Source organism: Hyla sarda, chromosome 10 (assembly GCF_029499605.1).
Source record: "Hyla sarda isolate aHylSar1 chromosome 10, aHylSar1.hap1, whole genome shotgun sequence".
NCBI classification, from domain to species: Eukaryota; Metazoa; Chordata; class Amphibia; order Anura; family Hylidae; genus Hyla; species Hyla sarda.
In genome coordinates this window covers 86,398,609-86,413,519 of record NC_079198.1, presented here as the reverse complement: position 1 = coordinate 86,413,519, position 14,911 = coordinate 86,398,609, and the positions used below count along the sequence as shown (strand labels likewise).

Below are 14,911 nucleotides of genomic sequence, written 5' to 3'. Positions count from 1 at the left end.
ACCCACAGGTGTTTGAAGAATTTTCGTTAAAGTTGGAGGTGAAAATGAAAAATTTGTATAATTTTTCATTTTCCCAAGGGGTAATAGGAAAAAAGCCCCCCATAATTGGTAATCCCATTTCTTCTGAGTTTATAAATACCCCATATGTGAACGTACAGTGCTCTGCTGGCGCACTACAGGGCTCAGAAGAGGAGGAGCACCATTGGGCTTTTGGAGAGAGAATGTGTCCAGAATTGAATGCCATGTTCACTTGAAAGCCCCCATGGCACCAGAACAGTGGACCCCCCCCCCCACATGTGACCCCATTGTGGAAACTACAACCCTCACGTAATGTAATAAGGGGTACAGTGAGCATTTACGCACCACAGGTATCGGACAGATTTTTGTAACAGTGGTCCGTGAAAATTTAAAATCTAATTTTTCATTTGCACAGCCCACTGTTCCAAAGATCTTTCAAACGCCAGTGGGGTGTAAATACTCACTGCACCCCTTATTACATTTCGTGAGGGGTGTAGTTTCCAAAATGGGATCACATGTGGGGGGGGGTCCATTGTTCTGGTAGCATGTGGGTTTGTAAACGCACATGGTCCCAGGCTTGGTGATGGTCCCCCGAATTCAAACAAATTCTCTCTCCAAAAGCCCAATGGCGCTCATTCTCTTCTGAGCCCTGTAGTTCGGCCGCAGAGCACTTTACATCCACATATGGGGTATTTCCATACTCAGAAGAAATGGGGTTAAACATTTTTGGAGACTTTTTCTCCTATTACCCCTTGTGAAAATGAAAAATTTGAGGTAACACCAGCATTTTAGTGAAAAAAAAACTGTGGGGTGTTATGGCTCACTAGAACTCCCATGTTATGTTCCTTGAGTGGTGTTGTTTCCCAAATAGTGTGCAATGTAGGGCTTTTTTTTTTTTGCTGTTCTGGCACCATAGGGGCTTCCTAAATGAGACATGCCCCCCAAAAACAATTTGAGCAAAATTTAAGGAGCCACATTTGGCTTTTTGAAAGCAACTTTTGCTGAAATGGTTTTTTGGGGGCATGTCGCATTTAGGAAGCCCCTGTGGTGCCAGAACAGCAAAAAATACCCACATGGCATACTATTTTGGAAACTACACCCCTCAAGGAACGTAACAAGGCATACAGAGAGCCTTAAAGGGGTATTACAGGCCAAAACTTTTTTTTTTATATATCAACTGGCTCCGGAAAGTTAAACAGATTTGTAAATTACTTCTATTAAAAAAAATCTTAATCCTTAGTTATCAGCTTCTGAAGTTGAGTTGTTGTTTTCTGTCTAACTGCTCTCTGATGACTCACGTCCCGGGAGCTATGCAGTTCCTATGGGGATATTCTCCCATCATGCACAGCTCCCAGGACGTGACATCATCATTGAGCAGTTCGACAGAAAACTTCAGAAGCTAATAACTATTGGAAGGATTAAGATTTTTTAATAGAAGTAATTTACAAATCTGTTTAACTTTCCGGAGCCAGTTAATATATATATAAAAAAAAGTTTTGCCTGGAATACCCCTTTAACTACCCACAAGTGTTTGATGACTTTTTGTTAAAGTTGGAGGCGTAAATGAAAAAAAATATTTTTTTTTACTAAAATGCAGTTTTTTCCCTAAATTTTACATTTTTACAAGGGGTAATAGGAAAAATGACCCCCAAAATTTGTAACCCCCTTTCTTCCGAGTATGGAAATACCGCATGTGTGGATGTCAAGTGCTCTGCTGGCGAACTACAATGCTCAGAAGAGGAGGAGCACCATTGAGCTTTTGGAAAGAGAATTTGTTTGGAATGGTAGTCCGGGGCCATGTGCATTTACAAAGCCCCCCCGTGGTGCCAGAACAGTGGACCCCCCCACATGTGACCCCCATTTTGGAAACTACACTCCTCACATAATTTAATAAGTGGTGCAGTGAGTACTTACATCCCACTCGCGTTTGACAGATCTTTGGAACAGTGGGCTGTGCAAATAAAAAATTTAATTTTTCAATTTTACGGACCACTGTTCCAAAAAACTGTCAGACATCTGTGGGGCGTAAATTCTCACTGTACCCCTTATTACATTACATGAGGGGTGTAGTTTCCACAATGGGGTCACATGTGTCCATTGTTCTGGCACTATGGGGGCTTTGTAAACACACATGGCCTTCAATTCCGGACACATTTTCTCTTCAAAATCCCAATGGCGCTCCTTCTCTTCTGAGCATTGTAGTTCACCCGCAGAGCACTTTACATTCACATATGGGGTCTGTTCTTACTCAGAAGAGGTGGGGTTACAAATTTGGGGGGGCTTTTTTCCCATTTTCACTTGTGAAAATGAAAAATTTTGGGTAACACCAGCATTTTAGTGAAAAAAAAAAAATGTTTTCTTCATTTTCCCATCCAACTTTAATGAAAATTCGTCAAACACCTGTGAGGTGTTAAGGCTCATTATACCCCCCTTGTCACGTTCCGTGAGGGGTGTAGTTTCCAAAATGGGGTCACATGTGGGTATAAATTTTTTTGCGTTTATGTCAGAACCGCTGTTAATTCAGCCACCCCTGTGCAAATCACCAATTTAGGCCTCAAGTGTACATGGTGCGCTCTCACTCCTGAGCCTTGTTATGCGCCCGCAGAGCATTTTACGCTTACATATGGGGTATTTTTGTACTCAGGAGAAATTGCGTTAGAGATTTTGGGGGTCTTTTTTTCCTTTTACCGCTTGTGAAAATAATAAGTATGGGGCAACACCAGCATGTTAGAGTAAAATGTTTTATTTTTTTACACTAACAGGCAGGTGTAGCCCCCAACTTTTCCTTTTCATAAGGGGTAAAAGGCCCCAAAAATTTGTAGTACAATTTCTCCCGAGTACGGTAATACCCCATATGTGACCCTAAACGGTTTCCTTGAAATACGACAGGGCTCTGAAATGAGAGAACGCCATGCACATTTGAGGGCTAAATTAGGGATTGCATAGGGGTGGACATAGGGGTATTCTACGCCAGTGATTCCCAAACAGAGTGCCTCCAGCTGTTGCTAAACTCCCAGCATGCCTGGACAGTCAGTGGCTGTCCAGAAATGCTGGGAGTTGTTTTGCAGCAGCTGGAGGCTTCGTTTTGGAAACACTGCCGTACAAGACGTTTTTATTTTTATTGGGGGAGGGAAGAACAGTGTACGGGGGTGTATATGTTGTGTTTTACCCTTTATTATGTGTTAGTGTAGTGTAGTGTTTTTAGGGTACTTTCGCACTGTCTGGTTACGGTGAGTTTCCCGCTAGGAGTTTGCACTGTGGTGAAAGATTTGCCGCATCCCAAACTTGAAGCAGGAAATTTACTGTAAACCTGTCCGTGTGAATATACCTTGTACAATCACATGGGGGGGCAAACCTCCAGCTGTTTCAAAACTACAACTCCCAGCATTACTGACAGACCGTGCATGCTGGGATTTGTACTTTTGCAACAGCTGGAGGCACACTGGTTGGAAAACCTTCAGTTTGGAAAATTCTGAGTTAGGTAACAGAACCTAACTGAAGGTTTTCCAACCAGTGTGCCTCCAGCTGTTGCAAAACTGCAACTCCCGGCATGCACTAATCACCGATGGGCATGCTGGGAGATATAGTTATGCAACAGCTGGAGGTACCCAACTACAACTCCCAGCATGCCGAGACAGCTGTTTGCTGTCTGGGCATGCTGGGATTTGCAGTTTTGCAACATCTGGAGGGCTACAGTTTTTTAGACCAGTGCACAGTGATCTCCAAACTGTGACCCTCCAGACGTTGCAAAACTACAAATCCCAGCATGCCCAGACAGAAAACAGCTATGTGGGCATGCTAGTAATTGTAGTTTTGCAAGATCTGGAGGGATAGAGTTTAGAGACCACAGTCTCAGACTGTAGCCCTCCAGATCAACTTACCGGCTTCCGTAGGATCCTGGGAGCCGTCCTCTTCAGACGCACGTCACGCCGCCCGCCAATCACCGTCGCCGCAGCCTCCGGATCGGAAAGTGGAAGTCGGCGCTCGGTCCCCTTTGTTTCCCAGTTTTGCCCCGTCTATTGTGGGTGGGCAGGACGGGGAAAACGAAAGTTAACCCCCCCCCCCCCCCCCCCGATCTGCTATTGGTCGTCGCCTCTGACGAACAATAGCAGACCAATAGCAGGGATAGGAGGGGTGGCACCTCTGCCACCGTACTCCTATGCCTTCAGGGGGATCGTGGGTGTCTTAGCCAACCGCGATCCCCCTTAAATTCCGGGTCACCGGGTCACCATAGACCCGTATGACCCGGAATCGGCGCAAATCGCAAGTGTGAATTCACTTGCTATTTGCGCTGATCACCGACGATATCAGCAGTCACCCCGGTCCACCCCGGGGACCGAAATTCCCACGGGCGTAGTACCAGGACGTCAAGTACCAGGATGTCAAGGCATATCCATACGCCCTAGGTCCTTAAGTGGTTAAGGGGTCAAAAGGAATGCAAAGTGAGACCAAGTGAAATAGAGTTATCTAATTAACATTTCTTGTGATAATAAAATGATCAGTCAGTCATCCTCCCCAAGCCATGACTCATGACCATTGTATAATGAAGACACATAAGCCATGTACTAACCTCCTGTAGCTGCCCGAGAACTCCCAGGATCATGGTGTTTCTCTCCAGCTGATGCTTCAGTTCTGTAAATTCACTGATGGCCACTTTCAGATCATTCTGAACCTAAATAAAGAGGAATACATTTTAATGTCAGGGATTTCATGGATATTGTTAAAGTGGTATTTCAAGAGGTGTTTCAATGCGTTCTGGATATAAAATTATCCATCTTCGCCAATAAACTAAATGGTCGTGTGACCAAAATCCACAGTATTATTCTGCAGCACAACCTAAAAATGCCATCCCATCCTGCGATTCACCTGTTCTTGCTGAAATATTAAAAGTGTAGTCTTAAATAGGTACTTTGAGATTCCAAAATCGTTTAGATGCTATACATCTTGGCAAAACATTAACCTTTCTAATATATATATATATATATATATATATATATATATATATATATATATATATATATATAAAGAGAGAAAAAATAGAGATTATATATATCTTTATCTCTCCTTTTTATTGAAATCATGTCTTATAAAGGGGTCCCCATACCATCCAGAACATAATCCTGTCTAGCTGCAGTATCATCTTTGTCCCAGATGAAGCACAGGGTTTGAAAAAGTCCATTAAGTTAGGGCTGGACTGGCACTACTCTGTGCTCATTCCTGTCCCATCTGTCAGACTCCTGTCTAAAAACAGAGAGGAAGGGGTTACAGAGCAGCCTATAGTAATTGGATGAAGAGACCCAGCACAGCACAACAGATTCAGAGAGAAAGTAAATGCATGGTAAGAGAGGGAGCGCTCAGTGCTTGCCTGGAACATGCCGCTTCCCGAGTAGTGGATGTCAGAATGAGTGAGCAGAACAGAGGGACATGAGCCAAATACAGGAAACAGACACATGAAAAAAAGACATATACAGCATGTGAATTACCTATATATAAGCCTTATTTTTTTTCTGTGATATAACAGATACACTTTGACAGTTCAGATTCAAGCTGGAGAGGCAGACACTCCTTATTTTCTTTGTGATTTGTGACGTTATTACAGGTCGGACCCCACTGAGCATAATAGAGGAGTTTGAAGCAGTGATAGTTGTGCATATGTCCTGCTATGCCAGTCTATATATGGGACAGGTGAAAACAGCGGAGTACAGTGCTTGGCTATCTCCAGAAGTCCCACAGGCTTTCAATGATTCAGCCGAGCACATGCCTGACCAGCCGTCCATTCAAAGCTCTCACTGCGGTCATGCCTTGAGGAGGAACAGGGAGCTTGGATACCTGACTGATGGGAAGACCTAGCAATGGGACCCCCAGTAATAAAACACACACCATTTATCCTGTGAATAGGTGAGAAAGGCTGAGCTGCAACAGCAAGTATAACCCATGACAGTGTTTCCCAAGCAGGGTGCCTCCAGCTGTGGCAAAACAGCCTTTTGCTGTCTGGGCATGCTGGGAGTTGTAGTTTTGCCACAGCTGGAGGCACCCTGGTTGGGAAACACTGACCCATGAACACGTGGAATTGTTTCTGAAGAAAGGAGACCCTTTTCTCAAACCATAGAGAAACTCTTTAAGGCCGTCATCATTTCCCGATAGTAGAAGTATTAGCTGTTCAGAGAAATTGGTCAACAACATATAGAGCAGTGGTCTCCAACCTGCGGACCTCCAGATGTTGCAAAACTACAACTCCCAGCATGCCCGGACAGCCTTTGGCTGTCCGGGCATGATGGGAGTTGTAGTTTTGCAACATCTGGAGGTCCGCAGGTTGAAGACCACTGATATAGGGCATCGCACAACAGAACTCACCTCATTTTCTATTGTTGAAGTTAGAATATCTACATCCCTGTTCAGACTGTTCACCTGTGCCACCAGGTCCTCGGCGCTCTGCATGCTGGGAAGGAACTCATCGTACTTCTTATTGATCATGTCACAGACTTCACCCTATAAAGACAAACACAGATAATAGAGGTAAAAATATGGTCTACTCTTACATTATAAAGAATAGCAGTCACTGTGAGAGACCCCAATACATCACAGGAACCTATAAACAGCCTGTCCAGGATCTTCTCACTTACCATTCATCAGCTTAGTAAAGTGTCACAATTAGGGTGCGTTCACACGGAGTAATTCAAGAGGAATTTACTTGAGTAATTCCTCTTGAATTCTCCGCTACAAACTAATGCACATCTCCTCTGCCCATTGACTTTAATGTTATTTCTGCTGCCCTGTTCACACTGCGGAAATTCTGCTAGCAGAATTCCGACGCTGAATTCCGTTCCGCTTGAAGAAAGGACATGTTCATTCTTCAAGCGGAATCCGCTAGCAGAAATCAATTGAAGTCAATGGTAAAAAAAAAATTCCGCCCGACATCGTTTTTGCGCAGAATTTGCACAGAAATGGCTGAAAAACCCCTTCACTTCTTTCTCCCCCATGTCCGCGCGCAATTACGCACAAATTTCACGAGAATTTTTTTTTATTTTTTCCGCACGTTAAATTTTCTGAGTGAATTACTCTTCATTTACTCACTTACTGGTGTCGCTTCTGCAAAAATGACAGTCACCAGTAATAAATAAATGTCCTTGTGTACCCAGACGTGAGCAGCAGGTTTACAGATCATTACTCTAACTACCAACATAGTCAGGGCAGAATGTCGCCAGTGGTCAATGGAGGGGCCATGGGTATATAACTGGTCTGTGGTGGAGAGAGGACAGAGAGCCTGGCATGTGTACCTGCAATCTATGAGTGTTCAGATGATCTGCACTGTCTATGCAAGGTAAATCAAGGATTTCCTCTAATCTTAGCAGCAGCAATGTTAAGTGCAACCCTTCACTTGCTGTGCTGCTGCTGTTTATTACCTTTCTGCTCACAGCACTTTGCAATGCCAATGCACTAGTGGACCCCCCCTCCTTCCACATGCCATCTAGTATTGTACTGTATAAATCATCATGGAGCGGATTCTTAAGGGCTTAAAACAGTGCACCATGTCGTTACTGTTAAGGGTTAATTCAATAAAACCATGCAGGTTTTTATTAGATTTATAAAACGATATTTAAAGATATTTTATAAAGATGCTACAATGTATACTGCTGACATTATAGCTGCTGTTAAAGAAGGTGGAGCATCACTAAGAAGGTTATAAGGCACAGATAAAGCATTTAAACTACATTCATGATACAATAGGTTTATTAGAACAAGTCTGTGTATATAGTACTAGAACTTAAGACACTTGGCAAATACACTGCTCAAAAAAAATAAAAGGAACACAAACAACACATCCTAGATCTGAATTAACTAATCATATAAAATACCTTTGTCTTTACATAGTTAAATGTGCTGACAACAAAATCACACAAAAATTATCAATGGAAATCAAATTTATCAGTGGAGTCACATTCAAAATCAAAGTAGAAAACCACTCTACAGGCTGATCCAACTTAAAACAAGTCACAATGACTGGAAGCACAACCCCCACCTGTGGACGTCGAGCCCTCATGGAGTCTGTTTCTGACCATTTGAGTGGACACATGCACATGTGGCCTGCTGGAGGTCATTCTGCAGGGCTCTGGCAGTGCTCCTCCTTGCACAAAGGCGGAGGTAGCGGTCCTGCTGCTGGGTTGTTGCCCTCCTACGGTCTCCTCCATGTCTCCTGATAGCGCCTCCATGCTCTGGACACTACACTGACAGACACAGCAAACCTTCTTGCCACAGCTTGCATTGATGTGCCATCCTGGATGAGCTGCACTACCTGAGCCACTTGTGTGGGTTGTAGACTCCGTCTCATGCTACCACTAGAGTGAAAGCACCGCCAGCATTCAAAAGTGACCAAAACATCAGCATGGAAGCATAGAAACTGATAAGTGGTCTGTAGTCACCACCTGCAGAACCACTCCTTTATTGGGGGCGTCTTGCCAATTGCCTATAATTTCCACCTGTTTGTTCCATTTGCACAACAACATGTGAAATTGATGGTCAATCAGTGTATGCTTCCTGAGTGGACAGTGGGGGAGATTTATCAAAACCTGTGCAGAGGAAAAGTTGCCCAGTTGCCCATAGCAACCAATCAGATTGCTTCTTTCATTTTGCGAGGCCTTGTTAAAAATGAAAGAAGCAATCTGATTGGTTGCTATGGGCAACTGGGCAACTTTTCCTCTGCACATGTTTTGATAAATCTCCCCCAGTATGAATGACTTGGAGTTACATTGTGTTGTTTAATAGACATGTGCAGAACCCAAAATTTCGTTTTTTTCGTTTATTTTATTTTTTTTCGGTTCTGTGAATATTCAGAATGCTGGGCATTCGTCATATTCGGTTTTCGGATGCATCCGCGAAATTTTTTTTCGTTTTCGGATGCATTCGTTAATAACATCGAATGCATTTGTTAATTTGGGTCTTTCGTTATATCTGTAAAATTCGTTAAATTTAGCATTCGTTACTAAACGAAATGCACATTCGTTTCACTTGCTGATCCTCTTTTGTAATAAGCAGGTGTTACCTTAGGATTCTTGTTGTTTTCACCTTTTTTTGCAGTTTTCTCTGTGTAGGAAGGCAAGTTTTCGTTATTCTTTAACATGCATTATTCGTTCTGCGTTACTTAACGAATGCATTTGTTAACTGTATATTCGTATTTGTATTCTTTTTCGGAAATATTCGATTTTTTTTTTTCGTGCATTCGGATTGTAACGAACACCCGAAAACGGGAAAATTCGTTAAGTTTAGTATTCGTTCCGAAACGAATTGCACATGTCTATTGTTTAAGTGTTCCCTTTATGTTTTTGAGCAGTGTACATATTGAGATCCTTTGCAAATAAACATTGTACGCCTGGCAAATGAATGTGTCACATGTTGCTGTCCCGTGTCCCCCAGCAGCTGTATATAGTAACATGACATTACCAGGAGCTGCGCTTCACCTCTATGTTCGGCTTCATATTACTAACAAACTAGTTAGTATGGATAAAAGCATTCCATGGCCTGGAGTATATAGAGTCAGAGAAACCACTGTACTATATCCCATTAAGTAGCATTAGCAGCCTGTCTTTATTATGAGGATATATTATGACACCGACAAGTAGGTTAGTAGAATTAGCATTAGAAGAACATAGAAAGTACTACAGGAGATCAAAAAATCCTGCACCTTGCTCACAGCGGATCTGAAAAAAAAAGTCATAATATAAAGTAATATATAATATATACATAAATACCACTGAATCCTACAGGTGACAAATGTAACAATAATATATTGGTACGATTCAGTATCATATACAAAATTAAACAAAATGTGATAAAAAAATACAAATAAAAAAGTCAAATAAAATGACACATCTATCAAATGTCCTATAGCCAAACAGGGACTAATATATAGGGTACTGCTTATAGCAACAACATTGTTGAACTAGTGACTATAATACAGGATTGGGAATTTTGTTACTGTATGCATGACCCTATGGAGGGAACTCATCAACTGGCGCGCGCCGTTTATATTTTAAGCGAAATTATCTAATTTTGCTATATTTTGTGCTGGCTTTGATTTTACTCTTGTTGTGCTGGATTTATCACTTGCCCAAGAATTATTTTTGCGCAACAAATGAGCGCCAGTGACCGGCTGGTGTAGGAATGTGTGTGGGCATTTCACTTTTTTTTTTTTTTTTGCACTATCCCGAGGCTTCCCGTCACTTGTGCAAATTTATAAACTAATGAGTGCAACATAAATTTTGCGTAGTAACTGGGAAAACACCACAACTGCACAAAAACCTGCGCTAATGATAATTCCATTGATATGAATGGGATTTTTTTTTAAACCGTTTAGAATCATTTTACAGCCTGCAAAAAAGCAAACTGGGATAAAAAAAAAAAAAAAAAAAAAAAAAAAAAAAACGGGGACAGACGGCCGTGTGAACGCACCTTAATAAAGGATTGTTACTTTTGACATCTGTAGGATTGAGTAGTATGTAATGTATTATTACTGGGGGACACTCATGGACCCCTGATAACATATCGGGTTCAGTCAGCATTTTTTTTTTGGCTGGAACACTCAAAAGAAGGAATTTTTAAGCAAAACATTCACAGCGTTTACAGTAGCGACAAAGTGGAAGAGAAAATGGGTGTTCCTTACTGTGCCATTTTAAAGAGATTAAAACTGCTTCCAGTCACTGACTGGAAGTAGGGATCTGAAGCTTGGGTTATGAGGCAAAGTATATACACACACAACGGGGGGAGATTTATGAAAACCTGTATGGAGGAAGAGTGGTGCTGTTGCCCCTAGCAACCAACCAGATCACTGCTTTCATTTTTCACAGGCCTTTTTGAAAATGAAAGCAGCGATCTGATTGGTTGCTATGGGCAACTGCACCACTCTTCCTCCATACAGGTTTTCATAACTCTCCTCCAATGAACCTTATATGCCAGTGTTTCCCAAGCAGTGTGCCTCCAGCTGTGGCAAAACTACAACTCCCAGCATGCCCGGACAGCCAACGGCTGTCCGGGAATGCTGGGAATTGTAGTTTTGCCACAGCTGGAGGCACACTGCTTGGGAAACACAGGCATATACCTAAATGAGCTATTTTAGTAAGGAAGATACAATAAAGTGAATTGTGTGCGCCTCAGCTGCTGCAGATCTTCTTTAAAGCATCAGTAGCACCTGTGGACAGATAAGTAGAGCCCCCAGCTGTTGGAAAACTACAACTCCCAGCAGGTGTATAGTTGTAGCTTTACAGCAACTGGAGATCTAGCGGGTGTACTCTCCCCGCTGGACGCTTGCGTTGTGACTAGGCTCGGTAATTAAGCGCCAATCTACAAGATCAGCGCTTGTTTAGGCAATGTTGCCGTTGTGCTCCGTCCAGTTTTGGTCCATTCAGGTTCCCTCTTTTCCGCCCTTTGGTTAGGTTTACGCTTTAGGTTTTTCACTCATTGCAAAATACACTTCAGAATACCGTTGCACGCCATTAGGTTTCATAGGGCTTACGTTTTGTTTTTCACACATTTTTTTTACAAACATGGAGTGGCCACAGTTCCTTACTGATCTACCATATTGGACGGGGTTAGCGCTCAATTGGGAGGATTCAGTGTGTCACATATTGGAAAGTGCTGGAACTCACCCTAGGTTTCCACTTAAAGGGGTACTGGACATCTTATACCCTATCCATAGGGGATAAAATGTCTGATCCTGGGGGTCCCGCCGCTGGGGACCCCCACATTCTTCCTGCTGCTCACAGCGTTAGTTTAGAGTGTTGGGTGCAGCGCACGGCCCCTCAATGCAAGTCTATGGGAGATGTCACAGTTATGCCCCCTCAATGGGAGACTTGCATTGAGGGGGCATTACTGTGACATCACGAGCCTCCGTCCTGCATCACCAGTCATCCGTTACAGAGCGAAGTTCGCTCCGTGCACCAGATGTCTGGGGTGCCGCAGCCAAGATCGCAGGGGTCCCAAGCAGTGGGACCCCCACGATCAGACATCTTATCCCCTATCCTATGGATAGGGGATAACATGTCTAGGGGAGGAGTAACCCTTTAAGGGCCGGTCCAGCAGGACTCCTGCTAATGGGAACTGCGTTCCTGCTATGGAAAAAGTGCAGGAACTCCGTTGGCTGTCCGGGCATGCTGAGAGAACAATGTATAGTGTGTAAGCACCCCGGCTCATCCAGTGGCACCCTATGTATCCTATGGGTGTGAGCACATGCTCATCCAGTGGCACCCTATGTATCCTATGGGTGTGAGCACATGCTCATGCAGTGGCACCCTATGTATCCTATGGGTGTGAGCACATGCTCATCCAGTGGCACCCTATGTATCCTATGGGTGTGAGCACATGCTCATCCAGTGGCACCCTATGTATCCTATGGGTGTGAGCACATGCTCATCCAGTGGCACCCTATGTATCCTATGGGTGTGAGCACATGCTCATCCAGTGGCACCCTATGTATCCTATGGGTGTGAGCACATGCTCATCCAGTGGCACCCTATGTATCCTATGGGTGTGAGCACATGCTCATCCAGTGGCACCCTATGTATCCTATGGGTGTGAGCACATGCTCATCCAGTGGCACCCTATGTATCCTATGGGTGTGAGCACATGCTCATCCAGTGGCACCCTATGTATCCTATGGGTGTGAGCACATGCTCATCCAGTGGCACCCTATGTATCCTATGGGTGTGAGCACATGCTCATCCAGTGGCACCCTATGTATCCTATGGGTGTGAGCACATGCTCATCCAGTGGCACCCTATGTATCCTATGGGTGTGAGCACATGCTCATCCAGTGGCACCCTATGTATCCTATGGGTGTGGGCACATGCTCATGCAGTGGCACCCTATGTATCCTATGGGTGTGAGCACATGCTCATCCAGTGGCACCCTATGTATCCTATGGGTGTGAGCACATGCTCATCCAGTGGCACCCTATGTATCCTATGGGTGTGAGCACATGCTCATCCAGTGGCACCCTATGTATCCTATGGGTGTGAGCACATGCTCATCCAGTGGCACCCTATGTATCCTATGGGTGTGAGCACATGCTCATCCAGTGGCACCCTATGTATCCTATGGGTGTGAGCACATGCTCATGCAGTGGCACCCTATGTATCCTATGGGTGTGAGCACATGCTCATCCAGTGGCACCCTATGTATCCTATGGGTGTGAGCACATGCTCATCCAGTGGCACCCTATGTATCCTATGGGTGTGAGCACATGCTCATCCAGTGGCACCCTATGTATCCTATGGGTGTGAGCACATGCTCATGCAGTGGCACCCTATGTATCCTATGGGTGTGAGCACATGCTCATCCAGTGGCACCCTATGTATCCTATGGGTGTGAGCACACATATTTAGATACTGACAGATCCCCAGAGTCACGTGATGAGAGAAGTCACCTAGGATCACACAGCACATACCTTCACTTCCTCCACCCTCCGAGACAGGCGACTGATTTTCGTGCCCAAATCCTCCTTCTCCAGCCGCCCAGAATGTGCCAGGACTTCGGTCACAAAAGACGCCATCCCGCCAGCAGCCAACTCCACAGCCTCCGAAGTCCCGGGCGCTGACGGGGCCGCTTTCAAACCAGGGAATTCAACCTACTACACGAGGAATGCCGGGAAATGTAGTCCAGCCACGGCTTGTCTGACAGTCTATTTCGTAGGACAGAGATTACAACAACCGGCATGCATTGCGACGCGGCGTATGACAGCCGTCTACGGCTTAAGGTTTTTGTTTTTGCAAAGGACGATGGGATATGAAGTCCGTACAGCGTTGCTAAGGCATATCGTTCTGTCAGGAAAGACTACAATTCCCGGAATTCTTGGGACATCCTAAAAGCGGAATTATAGTCCACGTCATTTTAACGAAGGGGGCTGCTGGGAAATGTAGTGTGGTAATGTTACGGGTTATTGTAGCTGTGGTAATATACGTGTTTAGTGTAGTATATATTATACCGCGGAACGAGATTTTGATAATGGGTTTATAACCTTGAATGTATTGTATTGCCCCCTGGTGGAGGAAAGAAAAGATAAACACGTTATGGTTTGCCCTCTAGTGGGGGAGAGTAGTACAGTACATTTACAGAAAAAATTATTCTAAGGTAAAAAAAAAAAATGTATTAACAGATTACATTGGCCTCAATCGGGTCTGCTGCCGATTTTCCGCTACAAAAAATCAGCCGCATAAAATCTGCAGTGGAAAAACTCATGGGTAACCCATGTGTGAACGTACCCTTAGGAGGGATTTATTATTGACACAGATTTTTGCACAATATGAAACGTGTGCAAATGTGTGGTTTTCCCAGTCGCTGTGCAAAATGTGTAATGTTGCGCAGAACACTTCATAAATGTGCACAAATGACAGGCACCACAGGATAGTGCAAAAAAAGGGTGAAAAGCTCACACACATTTCTAAGCCAGCCGGTCACTGAAGTATATTTTGACAAAAAAAAATTTGTGCACGAGTGATAAATTCAGCGCACCAACTAGTGCATCTCCTGACCGCACAATGAGAAAAAATTACGTAACCAGCACAGGCAATGATAAAAATAGTGCAAATATTAGAAAAGTCAGTGCGCAAAATAAAAACACACTGCACACTCAATTTTGCAGGTGCCTGCCAATTGCCAAATTCCAACCATTGTATTTTGGTCAGGATTTCTTAAAGGGGTACTCCGGCCCTGAGACATCTTATCCCCTTTTCTCACCGCAGGAGTCCCGCCGCTGGGGACCCCCACAATCTTGTATTCGCCACCCGGCTGTTTGTGAGCTGGCACCGCGGCATGCTGCTCAAACAGGTGGGTGGCGGATACAAGATTGTGGGGGTCCCCAGCGGCGGGACTCCTGCGGTGAGACATCTTATCCCCTATCCTTTAT

The 14,911-nt window shown here is 44.1% G+C and overlaps 1 protein-coding gene across 3 annotated transcripts in view; it reads right to left on the bottom strand.

The window, feature by feature from the left end:
- ZW10 (zw10 kinetochore protein) overlaps positions 1-13,975 on the bottom strand; it is a 60,267-nt gene extending 46,292 nt beyond the window's left edge. The window contains exons 1-3 of one of the 3 annotated variants that reach the window (XM_056542415.1): positions 13,454-13,975; positions 6,373-6,507; positions 4,589-4,690 (exon numbers count right to left, since the gene is read on the bottom strand). In XM_056542415.1, the coding sequence (XP_056398390.1) occupies positions 4,589-4,690; positions 6,373-6,507; positions 13,454-13,558 (342 nt within the window). In that variant the 5' untranslated portion in view covers positions 13,559-13,975. Of the gene's footprint in view, positions 1-4,588; positions 4,691-6,372; positions 6,508-10,675; positions 10,823-11,657; positions 11,778-13,453 lie in introns of those variants that run through there. The other 2 variants (XM_056542417.1, XM_056542416.1) reach the window with 2 other exon arrangements.
- Between the last annotated feature and the right edge of the window lie 936 nt (positions 13,976-14,911).